Source organism: Athalia rosae, chromosome 7 (genome assembly GCF_917208135.1).
Source record: "Athalia rosae chromosome 7, iyAthRosa1.1, whole genome shotgun sequence".
In the NCBI taxonomy this organism is placed as follows: domain Eukaryota; kingdom Metazoa; phylum Arthropoda; class Insecta; order Hymenoptera; family Athaliidae; genus Athalia; species Athalia rosae.
This window is the reverse complement of record NC_064032.1, coordinates 14,873,809-14,896,394: the sequence shown is the minus strand read 5'-3', so window position 1 is coordinate 14,896,394 and position 22,586 is coordinate 14,873,809. Positions and strand designations below refer to the sequence as shown.

At 39.4% G+C, this 22,586-nt stretch overlaps 6 protein-coding genes across 12 annotated transcripts in view; 4 read left to right on the top strand and 2 right to left on the bottom strand.

The window, feature by feature from the left end:
- The first annotated feature begins 3,116 nt into the window (after positions 1-3,116).
- On the top strand, positions 3,117-5,551 carry LOC105689633. The gene has a single exon (XM_048658584.1). The coding sequence runs from the start codon at positions 3,665-3,667 to the stop codon at positions 4,334-4,336; it is 672 nt and encodes a 223-aa protein (XP_048514541.1). The 5' UTR covers positions 3,117-3,664; the 3' UTR covers positions 4,337-5,551.
- Positions 5,552-12,577: 7,026 nt separating this feature from the next.
- LOC105689661 lies at positions 12,578-19,553 on the bottom strand. The gene is made up of 18 exons (XM_048659042.1): positions 19,134-19,553; positions 18,703-19,045; positions 18,381-18,631; positions 18,138-18,311; positions 17,930-18,044; positions 17,669-17,871; positions 17,558-17,587; positions 17,315-17,367; positions 16,993-17,141; positions 16,806-16,917; positions 14,235-14,385; positions 14,006-14,129; positions 13,873-13,923; positions 13,731-13,805; positions 13,503-13,657; positions 13,192-13,298; positions 12,880-13,108; positions 12,578-12,793 (listed from the first exon to the last, which is right to left on the bottom strand). Exons 1-18 carry the CDS (start codon positions 19,414-19,416, stop codon positions 12,657-12,659), a joined length of 2,742 nt encoding a protein of 913 aa, XP_048514999.1. The 5' UTR covers positions 19,417-19,553; the 3' UTR covers positions 12,578-12,656.
- LOC105689665 lies at positions 14,492-16,630 on the top strand. Its single transcript, XM_012406837.2, has 3 exons — positions 14,492-14,988; positions 15,069-15,405; positions 15,468-16,630. Coding segments are annotated over exons 1-3 (627 nt in total). The 5' UTR covers positions 14,492-14,986; the 3' UTR covers positions 15,756-16,630.
- On the top strand, positions 16,470-17,405 carry LOC105689733 (NHP2-like protein 1 homolog). Its single transcript, XM_012406981.3, has 2 exons — positions 16,470-16,626; positions 16,800-17,405. The coding sequence occupies exons 1-2, from the start codon at positions 16,624-16,626 to the stop codon at positions 17,178-17,180; spliced, it is 384 nt and encodes a 127-aa protein (XP_012262404.1). The 5' UTR covers positions 16,470-16,623; the 3' UTR covers positions 17,181-17,405.
- A 64-nt stretch (positions 19,554-19,617) lies between the features above and the next one.
- On the top strand, positions 19,618-21,620 carry LOC105689731 (eukaryotic translation initiation factor 3 subunit L). Its single transcript, XM_012406977.3, has 3 exons — positions 19,618-19,777; positions 19,841-21,313; positions 21,411-21,620. Exons 1-3 carry the CDS (start codon positions 19,754-19,756, stop codon positions 21,543-21,545), a joined length of 1,632 nt encoding a protein of 543 aa, XP_012262400.1. The 5' UTR covers positions 19,618-19,753; the 3' UTR covers positions 21,546-21,620.
- The window catches only part of LOC105689730 (ATPase family AAA domain-containing protein 5), a 40,462-nt gene continuing 39,400 nt past the window's right edge, over positions 21,525-22,586 (bottom strand). For all 7 annotated transcript variants that reach the window (XM_048658576.1, XM_048658578.1, XM_048658580.1 and 4 more), the window contains one exon: positions 21,525-22,558. In XM_048658576.1, coding sequence (XP_048514533.1) covers positions 21,845-22,558 — 714 coding nt within the window. In that variant the 3' untranslated portion in view covers positions 21,525-21,844. The remainder of the gene's footprint in view (positions 22,559-22,586) is intronic.

The window sequence follows — 22,586 nt, the reverse complement described above, 5'->3', positions numbered from 1 at the left end:
TTTCTGTTCTCCTGATACAAAATTTTATTTTCGGCAAAAATTTTTATTTCCGGAATACCTCCTCGGGTATTCTGTTCTCCTGATACCAAAAAAAAAAAAAAAATTTCGAAAGAGATGCGATACACAGGATCGAATGCACACACATGATCAGGCACCCGGTCTCGGAATACCTCCTCAGGATTTCTGTTCTCCTGATACAAAATTTTATTTTCGGCAAAAATTTTTATTTCCGGAATACCTCCTCGGGTATTCTGTTCTCCTGATACCAAAAAAAAAAAAAAAATTTCGAAAGAGATGCGATACACAGGATCGAATGCACACACATGATCAGGCACCCGGTCTCGGAATACCTCCTCAGGATTTCTGTTCTCCTGATACAAAATTTTATTTTCGGCAAAAATTTTTATTTCCGGAATACCTCCTCGGGTATTCTGTTCTCCTGATACCAAAAAAAAAAAAAAAATTTCGAAAGAGATGCGATACACAGGATCGAATGCACACACATGATCAGGCACCCGGTCTCGGAATACCTCCTCAGGATTTCTGTTCTCCTGATACAAATTTCCACTTTTGGACGAACTTCCAATCTAAGGGCCGGCATTCTAGAGATCTACATTATCGGCTCCAGCGTGTGTGATAGCATGAATGAATGATTGAATGCACAGGCAGGTATACGCTCAGTTCCGCAAGCAACCAGTCCTTCTTCTTATCATACGTCGTAAGAGTGGGATTGAATACGCATGATTGCATAGGATCAGCCCTGCAGGCTACTCGATTATGACTTGATGATTTGGTAAATGAGGTGTGAAGGGGTGTGATGGATAGTAAATTTATAATTGTGTTGCAGTATTAGTTGTTGTTTATTGATAATCTTTAGGTAAAAATTACATGTTTGGACATTACGATGCCTATAATGGCTCCAATTTTACACAATATCCATCTTCTTATGATTATAACTAGATACAATCGTGTGGACAATACTTTTATTTCGACCAACATAAGAATAATCATTTGTTGATTCGTAAAATATAATATTCAAACGTATAGAAAATGTTCATATATATATCAATTCTTTTCACAATAACTAGTCTGGAAAATACTTCCATTTCAACTTATATTGTATAAATGTTTTGTATATCTATGATAGTTCACTAAATAAATGGAATGCATAATTCAATAATAGTATGACTAATTATCCACACTGTCCATATGATGATTGGCCTTGTAGATGCTCCGAGAATAGTCTTGTATTTCTGATGAGAGGCCAAACTGCTCCGTACGTCATATGGTTGCATGTTTGTCTCCTGAAACAAAGAGTTTGACGGAGGTGAGTACACATGATAAACGACAAATGCTGCTGCAAAAAAAATTAGTCATCTCAGAAAACATTATGCCCAGCCTAATTAACTCTATAAATTTGTGTGTTTCCACATCAATATACGTTATAAGAGCGTCCTGCAATTGACTCCGAAAACATTTCACTTTTCACCCCCAAAAAACGCCAAGTCTATAGCCTTAGATATCTTTCGGAATTTGCGCCACAATTCTATAATTTTTATCATAGATTCTTCTATCGTATTCTCATGTATTTTAATCTCAGGATTCCAAATTCGCAAGTTGAATGATTTTATATATAAAATTGATCGTGTTATTGCCAACTTTTCACTCTGAAAATATTTACATCGAGCTATTCCGATGAGTTTCAATGATAGTATTGTTCTAGACGACTTAATTTTTATCCCGAAATACATCAGAATCGTTCGAATTAACAATCACCATCAAATGATGAATCCAAGACTCGCTTTGCAATAATAGGATGGCTAGTCCTAGCGCTGCCTCACGGAGGTTCATAAGCTACCGTTCGTTCTCTTAGCGCCTGGAGTTATGCACGTCAAACTACCTTTACGAGATTCACCCCCACGAATTGCCTAACATTAGGCGCAGTCGACATCCCCCACCCTTGGAGTGACAAAAATTTTCATTTGGAATAAAAAACTTGATTCAAAGCTCTTTATTTTACTACTAGTGTCGGAATTTGAATTTTCCAAATATTTTAGAAGTTTATCGAAGTTATCTAGCAAAACTGAGGGCTCTTGGCTACCTACCCCCTCGTCACAGTTATTCCACAGCGTTTGTATGTATAACACCCGTGTCAGAGCACGTGTTTCGTGGAGTTTGCAACGTGCGGCCTATCGCGGTATTTCTCCTTTCCGTCTCTCTGACGGTTCCGTTGCTCCATCGCTGTGGTTCTCGCCTCTTCCTTCATTTTTCATCCCAGCAATCTACCCACTCAAGGTTTCTCGTTGCGACATCGGGACGGACAAAGGTCTGAAGACTTTCCTCGTGATGTTCTCTGTGCAGCAGCCCCATACCTATAACACACCAAATTGTTCATCCTATTACTATATCGTTTTCACGAGCCACCAGTTGCTTAATAATATAAATATATAACACGTAGTGAAACTCACGTTTTGTTTCTGCACGCCTATCAACTGAAAGATTTCTTTTCCTCCTCTTCCTTCTCCAAAGTGTTGCAGATCACCCTCCGTCTTCGTAGAAATTTTTCTAGGAACAGAAAAAATTGTTAAAAAATGCTGCAGTGCTGCTGGTGACTTACGTATACTCGAAAAAAAACCCAGTACGTTTTCCATCACAAGTATAATTATTTATGTATCAAATGGAATCGAAATCGGCGATGTGCAACGTCTCATCGATTCCCCACACACGGCATACTAATTTAATTCGGTACCAGGTCACTTTCCTTATTTTATAATTCGTACTTAAGCCCCGTCCAAACTACCTGATTTCATAAGCTGTTGCGGAATCTTTCGCTATTTTATTTTCAGAATTTCGAAACGTGGAAAAAAATTTCTCCTACGCACGTTGAAACAATTTTCAATCGCCCCATACGCGTACTCGTACGCGTGTCTATTCCTCGACATCCAGGTATTGTTTTTTGAACCCGATATTTCCCTACGATTCGATATCAAAATTTCTATAGATGATACCGGCGGTTCATTATACACGCATATCGATAAACTTGTGTTGGTTTAACACGGAATCTATTCGTCGACGTCGGCGTCGGTTTTGGCTTTGATACTCACGTGGAGGCGACGCTTGCGCGTTGCGATTGTACCAGGGGGAAGATATAAGTAGCCCTGCATCCCTTAAAATTCAGTCCAGATTCACCACTGACGGGGAGCTGGTCGAAACTTCGGAAGACCCCAGTGAATTCCTGAGCATAAAAAGAGATTGAAGAAAAAATATCGTCGGCTCGTATACATATCGATTGATTGATAAACGAATAAATAATTATTAGGGGGCTTCCGAAATTTACTGTAATATAAAACTATAGTGCTGAAAAGTGCAGTGAGTTTTACCGATCGCTTGATAAATATATCGAAAGTAATTTTCAACAAAGACATACGATCAAAAACGATATTTCGTAAGAACGAGAAAAAATAAACGGCAGATACGAAGAACTTTCTATGCTTATAAGTGCAGAGATAAGTTTCGTGAATTTTTGAAAAAAAACAAGGAGGATTAAATCCTTCACCTGGATATCAAAAGGAATCGGGTCGGTTGGCTGAACTCAGGTGTCACCAACTGGCACAAATCGTTGCCAATAATCGTTATACATCCGGCGTCATCGTTGTCATCTCCGATGGAGGAATCAACAAGGTTAACGGACGCTAGGAGCCGGTCGTCTCGATCGGCGAATCACCACAATAACGGTCAATCGCGATCAGAATTCGGAGACGACGAATGTAGTACGGATAGCGGTTGTGGTAGTGGAGGAAGCACCGGAAGTACGGAGAGATTGTCACGTCGTGGTAGCGGCGAGCGTCTTTGTTCCGGGGGAAGATCACCGAGAGGTCATTGCTACCTCGATCGTTTACGTGGTCATTCAACGCAGACACGTTCCCAAGAGAGATTATCGCGAGGATCCCGAAGTTCCGACAGATGTGTGGTAAAATCGATGAGATCGTGGAGCCCGGTTAATCACGGCGGCATACATTCGACTCATCACGAATCGCCTTCGCATTCGCCAAGTTTTTCCGACACTCACAGCAGCGACGGTGACTCCTCGAAAAGATGCTTCACTACTGAAACTTTGCGAAAAGCCTTTCAGACATTGAAATTGTCGTCGAATCGGCGAGAGACGAAGGAGAAGAAACACGTTAAAAAATCACAAAAAAGTATACTCAGGAGTCCCGTTTCCTACACCTACGTCAGAGGACTATCGGGACTTCCAACGCACCGCGTACCGAGGAATTCGTCGCCCCAATCAAACCTACCTTGTATAACACAGGATATGATTGGACTTAACCGATAAACGTAACGCGGGATCAATTTATATTGAAATTTCCATCTACGAGATATACTGCAAATTGTTAATAGATACTTCAAACGTCATAATTCTTCATCTATTTCTTGTGTCAATCAAATTTTTCGGCGATGAAAGAGGAAAAAAGGATCGTTGATATGAGAGTTTCATTGATACGTCTTCGATTTACTAAAAAAAAAAAAAAGGGGTCAATTATTTTCAACCCCGCACAAAGAAAAAACGAAAAAAAACAAATCGTTTCAAATATCGCGATCACAAACACACATCACATCATAGATATACAAGTATAACAATTAATCGAAAAAATTAATTGAACGATCGATTGATTCAAGTCGTCGCCAAACAATTATCCCATTACTATTACTCTTTATTATTGTTATCATTATTGTAGCTGGCATAAAACTCAAAAAATTTAATAATTTATCGCTATTATAAAGTCTAGGCACAGAATAAACGTACCCTATTGTATGACCGCGTGATATATATGAAAAGAACAAGACGATATGAGATTTAAAAATTCCATAATTATCGTCAATGATAATTTGACTATTTGAATTATTATAAATATTATAATATAATACCGAAGAGCGTTTGACTAGCTCACTTACCTAATTAGATTTACAAATTATTTATGAATAATTTTTCGAAATAGGAGGTAAATAGGTATACCTAGATAATGTAGGGATAACGAAAAGAATGAAAAGAAAATGAAAAAAACAAGAAAAAGAAAAAAAAGTCACTCTTCGACTTATATGTTCATATCAGTCATTGATAAATGACGAATCAATGTGCCAATGATGAAATTATAGCGAATAAACGTGAGAGAGAAAGAGAGAAAAATAGATAGAACTAAGAGAAATTTAATAAAAGAAAGTAAAACTGAGAGACAATTATTATATTAACTGCAGAATGAATGATTATCTAATAATACTATAAATAAGTCTGCGGTAGGAGTCAATTAACTTATACATATACTAAATATATCTATACAATATATTAGGTGTATAAAAAAATATATAGGCGTATGAATAATAAGAACAATGTTCAAGTTACACTTGAAATGTACAGAGTAATAGAAAATTTGATGAAGAAAAAAAAAGAAAAGGAAAAGAAAACCAAAAAAAAAAAAAAAAAATAGTCATTAAATTAATAATCGTGTACAAAAATATACCGGAATAATTACCGTAGGGAATATTAAAATCATAAATCTACTCATTGAATGTATACATATATACCTATAGATATCTATGTAAAGGATACGTAATAATTAACAAGTATACGAGAGACGACTTTAAAAACCAAAAAAATTTACAAATCCAAAGTATTAAAGAGAGAGGAATAAATAAATTGATGCTATACTATGATAATATTCTATCGATTGACTAAATAAAATTGACTCGAATTACGATTAGAAATTTAAGTATGTACCTATATACACATACATAATTATGATAAATAGATTTAACCGATATATTGATAAACACACCTATAGACATGACGATTATATATGCCGATATATTATGTTATATACTTATAGGAATAACGTACACCTCGTAATTAATATTTATTAATTTAATAATCGATTCGATACACACCTATAACTTTTCTCTTTTCACCAACGTAGTGAACTTTGAATATTTTCCACAAAGAATTGAAACAGATTAAAAAAGAGAGAGATCAAAAAGAAAAATGAAAAACGAGGTGAACGTTGGTCAATTAAAATTACGAATTTAAAATCACAGACTTTGCGTGTGACCCGCCTAGTGCCTTGTAGAAAATTCCCTCGTGTATGGCTGGCCTAAAAGCGCATCGGATATTTTTAAATTATATACCTATATCTGATTTTAAGAAATTCGAATTTGTGCAAATGAACGAGAAGCGAGAAAAAAAAATGGAAAAAAAAAGAAATTCTCAGGTTTCTGTGTTTTATATATGAAAGGAAAAAAAAAAAAAATACCACGTATACTTATATACTGTACAGGTATATACGATTAATTATTACATCTATGTCAACATTATTAAACATGTTTGTGAATTTCGAATAAACGTTTTCAATACCAATATGACAATTTTATTCATTTTATACCGTAATACCTTTCGCATTTTCTATTTTCACACATCAACCTGCAGCTATGCGGTACAATTAACGAGGTCAGGGGTTGGCAGTTTAGAGTTCGACGACTTCTAGAATGCTGCAACTAGAATGGGGCCATGCCGCATATCCAACTCCGTAGGCACCGCAACTAGCTGCATCCGTATTGCAAAGAGAGAAGAAAAGAAAAAAAAAAACACAAGATACAGATAAAAGTACGGATCCCCTCTGGATCTGGTGTGCGGGACCTGTAAAAATATTCAACGCAATTCAATTACAATATGAACAGTTTTCATTACTTCCATGACAGATAATTCTGCAGCCTTATTTTTATCTAAGACGCGAGTTATCCAATTTCAGAAATATGAACCCATCCCCGCAGGTCAATAAAAATCGAGTCTTCTATACGATCGAGAAATTCTGAAGGGTCGGGTAATTTTTCTGCTTTTTTTTTTATTTACACCGTATTCCCGCAGGTAAACCTTGCCGATTTTAATGGGGATGAGGATATCCCGACCCGAGGTCACACGTCCCAAATATAACCCTGGGTTTCTATATTTAGGTCGTGACCCACTTTATCTCGTGTATATCTATGTAGTATATTATATACAAACGTACATGCAGGTGCGTACATAAGGGTCGAAAGACGCGAAACGCCACACCGCGCGCCGCCCGTTTTCCATTCATGGCGTCGCGACGCTTGAACCGGTAATATGCAAACACCCCTTCGCCGATTCCGTATTGTCAACCCTAATCTCAATGAGCATCCGCGAGAAATTTTCCGCCATAGGCTCACACCACATTTACTACAACCCCCGTAAAAGGAGCACCAGGAGCTTGCGTGACAATATTTATTCACTTTTATTTTCCGTCAAAGGAAAATCACGAAATAGTTACGCGAAAAAAATATTCATCACTATCGTCCCGCGTGGGTTCAATCAAATCAGATTGAACGTGTATCGAAAAAAAAATAAAACGAAAAAATGTAACTATAAATGCGATTTTCAACCCCCGTGTAAATCACAGCGTGTTTCTCATCTGAAATTTTGTTTTAAATTCGGAGGGGGTTGTTTTTTATGGGTCGACCTGCAGTATTCTTCAGCCGCATTTCTATTTTTAGCCGACGTCGGGTCGAGTAAAGATGCATGCAGCGCCTCTTCTTTGTTCACCTTTCACCCCCTCGCCTCGAAAGATATCTGACCCAATTCCAGGGTGTTGCTCCTCGCAACGTCACATCTCTGCGGGAAAGCAACCCCATTCACGACCGTTTCCTGACCCAGATCCGGAGAAGTTCCCGCCTATCCCATGGAAATATCAGAGTTCATTGAGACCCTGCAACACGCCGAGCGGTATCTCCTCGCAGACCCTTTTTTTTTTTTCTCTCTTCGAAAAATGCGCCCTTCTGAGCTGAAATAAAATATTAAAATATCGGACACAAAATGCTTCGAATTTCACACCCGATATTCCCCCGACTAATTTTACACCCTCAATTTTAGATTCGACGTTTTCAAACCGAAAACAAAAATTGCGAAAAGAAAAAAGCTGCAACAGATGCATTGCACGTAAAACGAATACTTCGTCGATCGTTCGATTGCGTGAATTCAAATTGACGAATGGATGAAAAAAAATAAAGATACTTCAGGGACCATCAGGTCCGATGTAATGAGATGAAAATGAGACCAGATTTACCAACGTTAATTTCTCCCCCTCCCCTCCGGTTTCCTCCCTCCCTCGAACTCCGTCGTATGGTGGCTGGTTGCAGGTCCCTTTCATCCCTCATATTTGTATATATCTTGTTCAGTTTGACCCAGTTCGTATCTCACGGTATGACGTCACGATCGTCATTGAGAAGGCCGTCCGACAACGTGCCCTACTTTACGAGCAAGGGGGTTCAACGGGAGGGGGGGTGGTTATAGTAACAGGAACCTGCCCAGCCAGTCTTCCTGGGATTCCCGGGGGCTCTGCCGAACCGTTATACATCAGGGGTTATTTTTTCAAATTCATTCATTTATTTATTTATTTATTTTTTATTTCCATTTATTCGAGTTGTTTTTTTTTCCGAAGGTAAGTACACGTACGGCGATGACAATAATCGGGGTCATCGATGATAATGTCCGTTAGGGATTTCATTCATCATTCGTAAATAATTCAATTATCTCGACGGGAAATTCTATAGAACGAGAACGTGCAAGTGCAGAGTAGACGATACCAAAGAGAATAGGAACGAGAGAATAGGTGTCTCCGTTTGATTCCTATTAATACGTACGTACAACCTACCCCTGTACAATAAAGTAAATGTAACTATTTTCGAGAGAGAATTTCTATCGATAATGGTACGCGTGTGCACGTAACGAACGGAGATAATGTTCATTTCCTCCGGGGTGGACGGAAACCGTTTCAGCTTACAATTATATTAGGCGTGTATTAGATACACCGCGCGAATCGTGTACGGTCGCTTGTGCGCGCGTACGAGTGTGTTCGGTATCGGTAGAAATTGAACGGAGTTAATGCTTCTCCATTGATAAAAGGAGGAGGTAAAGGGCGACGCGATATGACGCGACTGCGAACGTAGGTCTGATTTGAACAATGCTCGCGACGTACAGTAAATGCCTATTGAATTACCTTCCACGCTATCCTGTGCACCGACTGTCAACCGATATCGAAAAGGTATTTATATACGCACCCCCAACTTTCTGAAGCGTCTGAAGCGCGACAACCCGCTCATCATTGTCTTACGACACCCACGTCTCTTGATATTTTCAAAACTGACGAACATCGCAATTCTACAAATAGATGAAACTAATCGATGGGATAGTCGATCAATGGGATGGGAAATTTTTCTTCCTCACATTGAGGACATCGGTTGACGTTGTGTAGAATAAAATCTGCATGCGCATTTAATTACCTCTACGTGTAGTGTGGCAAGATTTATGCGTTGTGTGGTGGCCCAGGGGATTCCCGGTCGAGGTCGCATCTATTCCCCTTTTACTACCCGCCCCCCCCCGTTTTCAGTCGCACAGGTGAAGGTCCCGCCCCTCCCCTCAAAGGATCCGGATCCAACGCGCCATTATGCAACGTTACGTACGCTACGTTTAGCTCCAGGATTTTGTGATTATTTGTAATCGTGACGTACGTATGATTAATTGTTATACCACAAACCGTGCAGGTAACGTAACCGATTGATAATTTTAGTCCTTCGAGGATCAAAGTTTGACGACGCTCGAGGTGGAGGAATGAGGGAATTCTTCGCAATGAAGTAGAATCGACTGTAAGAAGGGAGGGAGAAAAGATTAGAAAAATAGAATTAACATTGATGCCGGTGTACACGTATGTACAGGTGATCCTAGGGGTTGGACGCGCATCCCATTCAACGTACCCCCTTCCTGGGTTGTGTCGGGTCGTTGAACTCCAGATGTGACGTAGCTGTGACGTCACGTTCCTATGGTTACCAGCCAGAACGTCGCGTCGATGCACCCCCAGGTGCTGCTGGGCGCTGGGCGTTTCGGCCATCCCTGACGGGGGTAACTGGGACGGTGACCCCAAACTAGGACAATTCCGACTCCCTCTCTCGGCGGGAGGGTTTCCTCTTGCACCTAAATTGATCGTCGGTACCTGCTACCTGAGGAAAATTTAGAGATATTCTCTTTACGTAGCTTGTTAATTAGCTGTACACCTGATTTCTCACTGTCCGTTTCTTCCCCCCCCCTTTTTTTTGAGGGGTGAGTCGGACTTTGGAAGAATCGTAGATTGAAATCACTGCGTTCTTCCGGTTTTGGGTGAACCGGCAAATCCCTGAAAAAACTTGCATTCCTCGGTCTGAACCGACTGAAAAATGAGAAGAGAACAAAAAAATTAAGCGGCGATTTTTTTCACCCCTATTTCGTGATCGTCGATGGGAAGAATTCCGTTAGATCGGAACCTGCACAATTCAGCCTTGGCCCCAGCTTCCCAACGAGGAGGCCTGGGTGCAGGGGCTGGTCCGCTAGTTCAAACTGGGTTACACCCCCTAACGGTTTTCTGACGTCACGGGCGTCGATTTCCTCCAACAGATTTCGGGTCACCATGTGGCACCTCGAAATCTGCGGTGAGATGAAAACTTCTGCTACGAGTGAATCGTCGTGGAGGGGGATGGGCACGTGATAAAGTACACCGCGAATTAAAAAGGGAAATTTTTCGTTTACTTTTTTCATCATTACGCTCGTGCGCTGGCACGTGAGATACTAAATTTACCCTAGACGCGATCTTTTATTACACTTCCACGGGATAAGAAAAGATTTTCAAGTTCAGGCTAGCCCTACACGTGATATTGGGATGTGCAAGATGAACGTACATTTTTTAATAAACGGACGACGATGTGCGATTGATTCTCACGGAAATCGTTATATCCGTTAAACTAAAGTGAAGAGTGAAGCAAGATATCGTTGCGCAATAATGTAATACGGATGACGTGACACCTGGTGCGGTTTTGGTTCGCTTTGGTGGTCGCGGGTTCGGAGTATCGTGAATAAATTGTAAAAAACGTGATCCAAGCTGACACGTGACTTCGTAGCTTATGCGCGAGACGTGAACCTTTCGCTCCGGAATCCGAATCGGCGCAGAGTTGAGGTGAACCGAAAGTAATTGTTTTTCATTTTTTACCAGAACCTGGTAATTAGCCAGGTTCCAATCAACCCCTTCCTCGGCTTTACGACCGTGAAAACTACCTACGTACATCCGTAAAAAATGACGTTTTCGATTGCGAAGAAATAAATTTCTTGCTCACTTCGACCGATGGAATTTTGGAATTTTAATAGGAAACAAGATACGACAAACGAGGAGGATTCGATTCCTCGCTGGCGATGAGGGAAAACAAGATTTTGTTTTATTTCCACTCGTGACATCGTCACATCTTAGATATTTGAGTATACGAGGAGAATAAGAAAACATTTTTGGAAGACCTTATACGCGATGACAAAAACATACACGTGCGACGCGTGGGATGAGAGAAAAACCTTACAGCTTTTATCCTTTTAGTATATGAGGTATCATATAGGTATATACGTGTATAATAACGTAAGCGATATACCGTGAAGAAATCCTTCAATTTTTCTTGTATATTTTCCGGTTCCTCGAAATCAGTGACTACCTTGCACTGGTTTTACACGTGCCGTATTCTCGCAAAAATTTCCTTTCACTTTTCCGACTCCCTTCCTTTTACAATATTATTATCCTTTGTTAATGTCTCAGAGAACTTTCTTCGCGGTTCTCCCGATCGACGATTCTGGATAGAAATTATTTCCAAGGGAAAAGGCGCGTGCACGTGACCGAGGAGAGTGGAAATTTGATGAAGATATTCCAATCACTATTTTAAAACTATTCAAAAGTATGGTGTACATACCCAAAAGTTATGCACGTTGATCTTCTCGATTTTTTTTTTTTTTTTTTTCTCTTTCAATAAATACGTTCGCGTTGAATCACCTCGTATTCGTACTGTGAAATGTCGACTACCTGTAAAGCTAGTTCCAATTAATAACTAATTAACGGCAAGCCGAAGGAATCGATTCGCTGAGGGGTGGAAATAGGGCTTCGTCTAAAAGACGCCGGTCTCGTGCAACACGTGATCTCAACTCCCACGCCGGGACAACCCTACCGCACATGACATTAAGCTAATCAACTCATTTTAGCCACACTTACTTGTGACCAAATTTTTATTTTTTTCAAACCACAATGCCACTTCCTGTTCATTTTCGCGAACCTCGTCGAACACTTAATTTTTACACCGTGCGTTTTTATCTAGCACAGAGCAAATTATGGGACGAATAGTTACACCGAATCTCAACGTGAAATCCAAATTTGTGGGCAGTCAAACGTTCGTTGAATCGATCGAGAAGGTTTACCCTGTAAGATTACCGCCCCCATAGCTGAGAGTTTGACGTACCCCAGCCGCACCGCAAGCGGGTGAAAATTTCCAACACGTGGTTAGAACAATAATTACGTCTCTTATCACGTGGTAATATAGAAGCGACAATTGATTTGACGAGTCACGATTATATAAATTAATAAAACCGAGAAAACCCTTCAAATTTTAAACACCTAATCGATTGATCGGGGCGATTGCCAGAAATTTCATTAAATTTGATGAACGTGATTAACGTTAATGATGGATTAATTTGTTTTATTTTTATTGGAAATTTAACAGCGATAAAGTAGACTTATAATTATTTGTTTAATTAATCATCACTCGTTTTTCGAACAATTCGAAAACAAGTAACACTGCAAGTAGGAACTTTTAGGAGCGGTGAAGGTTATAGGGTAATTATAAATCAAGTATTCCAGATCAGAATTATTAGGAAACGAGTTCAAATTTTTTCTCGCTGAAACGATCAAGAGAGAGTTATAAATAGCAATGAGAATTAAAATAAATGATTTTTTATTACAAAATTTAATCTTCGGGACTTACCCTCTTCGACGAAAAAATTCGCGAAGTATTGGCTGGCTAGAGATGCTTCGAAACTATGGGTAATGTTAGTCTTTCTGACCCATTCGTAAAGATTTTTTTCAGGATGAAATTGAACCCCGTAAAAAGGCAGGCTCACGTGCTCGATCGCTGATATAAATTCGAATCCGTTCCAATCGTGATTTATCGATAATACTTTGAACTTTGATTCCAGATTTACTCTCTTTAAATCCTAGAATATTTACCGGAAGTTGGTGAGATTTTTTGCATTGAACTTTTCAAAATAATTAATCAAAAAAAAAGTGTCGAACATACATCTCGAGTTACACAGTACTGATGGTAGTTTCCTGTGACGTGATTTTGCGACAGAATATCGATTATAAGAGGCGGAGCATTTTCGAACATTCTGCTGGATTCGTATCCTGCAAATGATTATGTTCAAATCAGTTCTTGAATCACACGAGACATAATCAAGTACATATTTTTTTTTCCAGTCCAAAAGGCATCGATTTTGCGAATATAAGCGGTCAGTTGATCAGGTTTAATGATTCTATGCAATTGCCGATTATCGGGAAATTGATAGAGCAGTAAACATTGAAATACGTTGATAACCCTTATCGCTTTACCTGATACAAACTCGAGTGGGAGTGCCTGATTTTTGCTAGAACAAGCGGAACGATGTTCAACGCCACCAGCTGCTACGTATGTGAGAAGTTCAAATCCCAAGCAGGTTCCCCATATCGGAAAATAAATACCTTCATTGTTCATTCTAGTAGCGATTCTGTGTTGGAAAAAATGGCGTTAATTGGGAAAAGTTCTATCTTTATTTCGACGGATTTCTTGCACCTGATTACCTGTAAATTATCGCCCCGGCTTCGGCGTAACCCTTACTAACATTAAAATATGAACTACCGCCAGGCCAAAGGACGCTGAAAATTATTTTTTCAATTAATTGAAATCAATACACCAATTATTTGTAAGGTGAATTTTCTTTACCCGTTTACTTTGCTCAGGATGTCTTCGTAGTATGATTCTCCCTTGCCGATCCTGTATGGAGCATCGATGACTTATTAATGAAACTAGAATGATTTTTGGTATTTTTCGAATTTTCTAAAAATTTTCTACCAACCATATTGGCACAACCAAGGCCCCGGCACCTTCCACAAATTTAACGTAAGATGCGGCGATAAAACTGTCATATTGGTTCGGATATGATCTGTTCAAATAATAACTGATTTCCTGGGCCAAGATGCCTTGGAAATTTCGATAGGGTATTCAGAAAATGAAACAAAAATACGTTTCATTAAAGACAACCGAATCATTAATTAATATGATTCCAATCGATCACATATACTCACCGATTATGGGCCGATCTGTTGTCAAAGGTTTATCCGAAGGTGTGTCGGGTTGTAAGTTAACTATGGATGAAGAATTAGCGTTAGAAAGCGACGAGAAATAAACAGCTAATAAGCTTATGAGAAAGACAAAATATCGGAGCTCCATCGTTATCTGTTAACTGTATTCAGACAATAGGTCTACTGATGTCAGACCGTGTATTGAAGTTCAAATTTGTTCGAGTTACAAATGATAAATATTTTCCAGAGTACCATTGGGTTATCAACGATAGATATTATACATATATACGAGCATAGTACGACACGTTTCTGAAGTTGAGATTAGATTTAGATTCAATGAACCTTTCCCTTTATTAATTGTTCTCACTGTATTTCAAACGATAAATAATATTCTACTATTATCTGGACTATTATTAAAAAAAAAAAAATTATATCTCGCATAGGATTACGTGCAATTCTTTTCGAATATTTCGTTCAGATTTTGCATTAAATTACTCCAATTTCCTCTTTACATTATTTTCCGTTCGTCAGATGTTCAAATGAATTTTTGTTTTCTACCTTTCCGATCTCCTAGCAGCATCCGAAAATCAAATGTATTCGTCAGAAATATTTTTTCATCTAAGATCCCTGTACAACAGATAACATGGCGTCCCTTGAAACTATATTTATTCGCAAACTACGATCAAAAACTCATTCAAATCCATCGATAGACTTTTTGAAAAATCAACCATCGCATAGCTTTTGATACCTAAAAAATGTAAGGCGGAGATAATTCAATTGACGAACGTCTATCACTCACGAGTTTGAAATACGTAATTATACATCGCTGTCATGCAGGGGAGAATTTTTGCTGGATGAAAAGGACATGATCCGAGCCGGTGCGACTTATCCAAATGCAGTTCCCGGTTCGTGGACTCCCGGGCTGCAGTCCTCGGGAAATAGAGGTGAAAAAAATTGTGGAAAAAACGCGCCCGGAAGAGTCCTATTAACTTCAAACCGAAATATTCGGCCTAGGCCAGCTTTTGGTGCCACGAGAGACGAGGGCGCAATAGGAACCATCGCAAGTTTATCTCCTTATGCCGAAGCCGCCGTTTTTACGCTGCAAGGTATTCGACGATCTATTGAACCGAAAAAGCGCGCTGAGTTTGGGAATAAAATTACATGCCGATCAAACGTGAGTCATAAAATTTAGCTGTACTTATACTCTGTGCATTCATGAATGAAATTAATTCAAAGGAACCCCCGCAAACCGTAGCGAAAGGACCCACGGCAGAAAATATTATTTCGATGACCGCTGCAGGAAGGAAACCTCCAGTTCCCGAAGAAGAACAAGTTGGGCGTCACAAAAAGTCGCTTTTACAAATTGCGTCGAATATGCAAGCGGCAGTTTCAAAATTAGATGAAAAAGAGACGTTGAAATCCGACGACACCCTCGACGCTCAAATCGAAAATGATGTACTTTTGCAATCGGATAGAATACCCGGATTTCAACAGACGTGGGGAACCGCTTTTAAATTTTCGTAGTATCTTATAAGAAGAGAAAATCATTTTATATACTTCCGGTACCATTCTTTTGGTGAAATTTATTGTTTATTGTACTGTACACCGTACCCTATGCATCTAAAAGATTGCGTGAGATTCTTCATTTCGATTTGCTGAAAGTTTTCTCTCGATAATCCGACCAGCTCCACAAACAGGACTAATTTTATCGTTCTGCACGCAAAGTAAAATTATATTTGAGCAATTTCAACGGGAATACGTAAGCGCAACGTGACCGACAGACGCAAATCCAAGTTTTATTTCAGTCCATGGAGATAATCATATAATTATCCGAGCACGACGACGTAATTCGTAAGTCACTGCATTATTCTAAGATTTGGATCGCGACAACCTGCTGTGCATGAAATATACATATTCTTCTAGCTATTGGAAATCCAAAGAAATGAATAAAATAATTATTATTTATATCCCTAGACTTCCTTGTAATTGCAGGATTAATTGAGGTGGAATTTGACATCTACGTTACATCACCCTGGATTTATAATTATTGGGTGGAATTTATAAAAATTCAACTCGCCGCGTTTTGCGGTAAAAGTAGTTCGCTAAATAATCACCATTCGAGGGGGCACTATCTCCTAGCGGTAATTGACCGGGAGCCGGTCGCTTAGGGGTTCCTTGGTAGGTAACATATTGTCAAAACTTACAGAGGACGCTGGTAACTAGAAACCTAAAAATTTTAATGCCAAGGAGAACGCTTAAAGCACAATTCGACAACGTTTGAACGGCGTGTTCCAGTCCTCAGTGAAGCGATTTTTATTAATTTATCGCCGAGAGGTTGTTATCGATCGTTACCTTCTTTTGCTCATTCCACAATTACTGATTCATTCTGATAATGGTGAGTTATATTTTTGTATTTGCTTGCTGGTAACACTCGTTACCACGCGTACTAGACCGAGGTTATGATTCTCAGCACGTGGGAATGCAGCATGCATATAATTAATAGTGCGAAAATATTAACCGTGATAAATAAATATGAATTAAAATATCTACTGACTGAATTGTCCACAGGCTGACCAAGTAAATCCCAAGGCTTATCCTTTGGCTGACGCCACCCTGACAGCAAAGATCCTCAACCTGGTGCAGCAAGCTATGAATTACAAGCAGCTCCGCAAGGGAGCCAATGAGGCTACAAAAACACTGAATCGAGGTCTCTCCGAGTTCATAGTGATGGCTGCTGATGCAGAGCCTTTGGAGATTTTACTGCATCTTCCGCTGCTTTGCGAGGACAAGAACGTCCCCTATGTTTTTGTTAGGAGTAAAGGAGCCTTGGGTCGTGCCTGTGGCGTTTCCAGACCTGTGGTTGCTTGCTCGGTCACCGTGAATGAAGGATCCCAGTTGAAACCGCAGATTCTGGCAATACAGCAAGAGATTGAACGTCTCTTGGTTTAAGACTTGAGAAACTATAAAGTACCTGATTATACTGGTTTAAGTTTAATGGGATCTTCATAGTTTTCTAGTGCAGCTCACTCTTTGACGGTGTTGCTGAGTACATAATAATGATAAAAACAAAACTAACTACATACCAGACACATTATACGACATAGAACTTTGTAACCATACAAACCATCTTTTACCGCTAGTTAACCAGTAATAAACAAACGTTTGTAAAAAACATTCAACTGCAGTTTGGCAACTTTTTTTTACAAAATATTCCAGAATTGTATTGTGATTCCACGATCGTTTCGAACCATTTGCGATTAATAGCTGTTATCTGCATAGGCAAAACAATGCTATTATTTATTATAAAATACACAATTACATCTCACTTCTCGTGGGTAAAAATTCACTGTACAAATCTGCAATCAAACATACTAAGAAATTGGGTTTTGATTGGGTTACTATGTGGTAAGTAAAATAATTAGAAAATAGTTAATTAAAAATCGGTGCCGCGTTTGCTAACCAATAATCATGCCAACGCTGCTTTTGATAAATCATTAATTGCTCACGGAATTTTTTATCCTCCAACTGTTGGTCCTTGTTATCAGGAAAATTCTCAAACCATTTCAGCAACAATTGCGCGAGATCCTTTTCATCTGCGAAAACCATGCCATTGGTTTTGTGCACAAGTAGCTCGTCTAAACTATAAAATAATGAAGGAGTAGAAAAATCACTAACATTTGTTTCAGGGATTTGCTCACCATTTGTAGTTAAACGCCAATGCAGGAAGCCCACTGCCGAACATATCAACTAACTTCATTGGAAGATCTAAGCCACTTGAGGAAGTGTGAAGACAAATGCCTAAGTCCGCGCTGGCTGAATGGACGAGACATTGGATATTCGTCAGATAATGAAAAATTTTACTACGTGTTACGTCCAATAATTGAAATAGTGTATGAAAATGCTTGCCTAAAAGCTTGGGATAGTCCTCGTTTTCTAGCCAAGGCGTAATTACCTCAACATGCTGCCAATTTCTCCGTTTTATTATTGCTGTCCAAAACTCTTTAAGAGGTCCCTTGCCAGTTACAAAACAAATAATGTCAGGCAACATCAATTCTTCAGTTCCATAAGCGTCTTCATATTCTGGAAAGTAAAATATTTTTGGAAAAACAAGATGAAACAAAAATAATGGGCTATTGAAGGATATCATACCTTGAAGAGCTGCTATCAATATTCCAAAATCTTCATCCTGTGTCCAGCTGGTGCTAGAAACAAGTAGGGCAGGTCTGTCTCTTCGCAGAGTGACCTGTCCATCTTCTGAGCAGTCTGTGAATACCGTTGAATTTTTCTTTTGCCCTTTGACTATTGAGTAGGTCTCTCCCAAGTTAAGCATCAAGTTATGCTTTTCCAAGAGTGAAATAGGATGAAATTCTTGAGAAGGTCGATCATACAATACTTTTGCTCTGAAATATTAACATCATATGATATTGTAAATGAATGACTAGCCATTACTGACCAACAAGAGAGATTCTACTTTATATTCCATTTTTTCTGAAGATCTGCTCTCATTGCTTCGCTGACACAGAAGTTACTGGCTGCTAGACGTCCAAATGTGAATTCAATATATTTAGTTATTCTAACAAATGCATCCTCGCATCCTGAACTTAGTGCCTGAATAGTATGAGCATAATTGTGCCAGTCTATGGTAAGCTGAACACGCATAAGCATGCAATAAAGCCAGCATATTGGCATTGTTGGTATAGCAGGAGGATTTTGCAATAGCAAATAACTGGAGCGCCGTTTAACCACCAAGACAGTCAGTAGAGTCACAGATTGCCAGATAACTTTTAATCCGTAGAAAACTAAGCGAGGCAGTCCTATAATAATATGAAAAATACAAGAACCAAGTTTTTAAATATATCTTGTTAAAACAAAGACTCATAGAACATTCAAAAAATTCCCTACTTTCTTGTAGATTTGGGGGAGGTTTCATATATCGCATTTGAACGTTGGGATGTTCAGTAAGTTCATTGAGAGGAGCAGAACCAGTATAACCAACGACGTCTACTTGGTAACCTTCTTTTGCAAAAGACAGTGCATGGTTTTGCATTCTTGGGCTTCTACCCACATCCCCTAAGACTACTACACATACATTTTTGGCTTTTCGTCTCGTAGATAACCACAAGATTAGGATAATTGCCAACGACACGAGTACTGTATAAACTTCGAAAGGAATTGTATAAAACATTGTTATTCAAAGCGGTCGGTGAACTTGAGGAAAGTCACAAGCAAGGGTAACACGTGTCTTGGATAGCGACTGCGCCTGTCAAGCAGTGCTGTCAAGTGACAGGACACAGCCGAGTGCATAGGATTGCTGCAAGAAAACTGGTTCGGATTACACTCAACGCAACGAATTCAGACTTTCAACGGTTCAGCTACCCTTTGTCGCTGGCATCGTATTCAGCATTGTGCAGTAACGCCATCTGATTAGAAGTAATTCTTCGTCAATCCCTTTTGGTCAGCCGTTTAGTAAGGGGTTAGGTGGGGTTACCTAGCACGCGACATTTATACCAAAATTCGTCAAGATGTATGACGATTACAATGATCAGGTAAAAACTAACGTCACTTAAAGGAAATTCCTCATTCTAATTACTTGAATTTTTGTTTCTTAGTACGACAGTTACATCGATTACGGTCCATTGGGTGGTGCAGACACTCACGTCGACGAGTATGACAGGGACGCGTACCGTCAGGTACCCGAAGTTGTACGAAAATTCCTGATCTACTTCAGAAACTGCATAAACGAGGGAATGATATTCGAAGTTCAAAACTTGTACGAAAATTCATTCCCAAAACTCACCGAGCAGTTCTTTGACAAACAAGCTTGGCCTGATGAAGGCGATGTTGCTCACATTGTCGACAGTGATCCAGTGTTTCTAGTTTTATACAAAGAACTTTACTATCGGCATATCTACGCTAGGATTCCGGGTGGCCCGAGTCTAGAACAGCGGTTTGGATCATTTTTCAATTACTGCGATCTCTTCAACTACATTTTGAGTGCAGAGACACCTGTACCCCTTGAACTCCCTGACCAATGGCTTTGGGAACTGATTGACGAGTTTGTTTACCAATTTCAATCTTTTGCACAGTACCGTGCCAGGCTCTTGAAAAAGACCCCAGATGAAATTGAAAACTTGAATGCACATAACAACATTTGGAGCGTTTTATGCATCCTCAATGTCCTACATTCTCTTGTTGATAAATCAAAGATCAAGAGTCAGCTCGAGGTCTACGCCAGTGGTGGTGACCCAGATTCTGTTGCTGGAAGCTTTGGAAGACACTCGCTGTACAAAATGCTGGGCTATTTCTCTCTTGTGGGTCTCTTACGTCTTCATTCCCTGCTTGGGGACTATTACCAAGCCATTAAAGTCCTGGAAAATGTTGAGCTCTACAAAAAAAGTGCTTATTCGCACGTTCCTGCTTGTCAAATATCTACTGCTTACTACGTTGGATTTGCATACATGATGATGAGACGATATGCTGATGCAATAAGGACTTTCTCAAGTATTTTACTCTACATTCAACGCACTAAACAACTCTTTGCATCAAGAAGCTATCAAAATGACCAGATAAATAAACAGACAGAACAGATGTACCACTTACTCGCAATCTGCTTGGTTCTGCATCCTCAGTGCATAGATGACGGACTCCAGCAAGCTCTGCGAGAAAAGAACTATCACGAAAAGATGTTCAAGATGCAGTACGGAGATTTGGCAGAGTTTGAAGCCTGCTTTCTGTATGCTTGTCCTAAATTTTTGTCTCCTTGTCCCCCACCTCCAGATGCTCCCAACGAGGACTATGTCAAGGAAGCTATTAAGCATCAGACCCAAGTATTCATGGATGAAGTGACACAGCAAAAAATGCTTCCAACTATCCGATCGTACTTGAAATTATATACTACGCTGCCTCTTAGCAAATTGGCTACTTTCATGTGCAGCAACACCCGTCCAGATGGATCATGGGATCTTGATAAGGAAGTCGCTTCGCTTGGAATCCATCTACTTTGCTTCAAACACAAAATGAAGAATATTGTATGGACCAAAGGCCCCTCTGGATTGGATGGAAAGTTTCAATCTGGATCTGAGGTGAGTTTAAATACTTAGTACCAAGAGAAAATTGGTTACTAAATTAACATACCTTGGGATTTCATTGATGGATGATCGTTGTTCTGTTATTGTGCAGCTGGACTTTTACATCGACCATGATATGATCCACATCGCAGATACTAAAGTGGCACATCGTTACGGAGACTTTTTCATCCGCAAAATTCTGAAGTTTGAGGAGCTGAATCGCAAGTTGCATCATATAAAAATTTAATGAGATGTAATGCCAATTGAAATTACTTCATGTAAAGCTTTTTACAACGGAGAATAAAGTAAACATTCATGAGAATAAATAAAATCATTAACCCAAGATACAAAAGCTAGAACTGTAAGTTCAGCAAATTATTTAACATGATTGTAAACATTTAAAATTACATTTTATAACGTTATATACATATAATCGATATGTCGGTCTGCACGTTATCACAAACTATAAATTCTGTTCTTCGCTATCCAATTTCAGAGGTAGCGAATCAGTTATAAGTAGAAATACTTGTCCCACAGTCAGTCACATTAGTTAGATTTCTCCTGAAAAACCGCACTGGCAGCTGCTAGTACATTTTCAGATGCGGATGCCAACCTTAATCCATGTAGATAGTTATGAAATCGATTGCCTCTTTTGTTATTAAGTTTCAGACGCTTTTGCTCTGACCTGCACATAGCTCTGATAGTAGGAAGATAATCTACGGCAGTGGGTGCGTGTTCTAGAGTGGGTGAAATCGCTTGGGATAAAGCAAGGTCGATTCCCAGTTTGACGTTCCTTTTCATAGTCATATGCTCGAAATTTTTGGGTAAAGTGGGCTGATCATAAGAGAGCGAGATTCGTTGTAGCCAGTCCGCAATTTCTGTACTTAGATCGGCAGTGTTGGAGTAAGGTTTCAAATCTTCGAGGGGGGAGAGACTAGGACTCAGCTCTCGTCTCCAAGGTGGCAGAGTAGGATTTTCAACGTCAGTTAACGAGGAAACCAAAGAAATAGTATCCAGTTTCATAGCCAGGCTATCCATTAGTTTCGTATCTAGTTCAGCGGTGGATCTATCCCCACCAGAGTTTTTTTTTGATCTCTCTTTGCTAAACTTGACAGCTGGCTTGTAAAGAAAAGACTGCATATCAGTCCATAATGTTGAGCTGATGTTTGAACTCAGTTGTGTAATACTAGGAGGACCGGACAGTAGAATGTATTGTAATTGCAGAAGGGATTGTCTCAAATCCCCATTCCGTAAAAGAATCTGAAAAAAATATTACAGTAAGACCAGT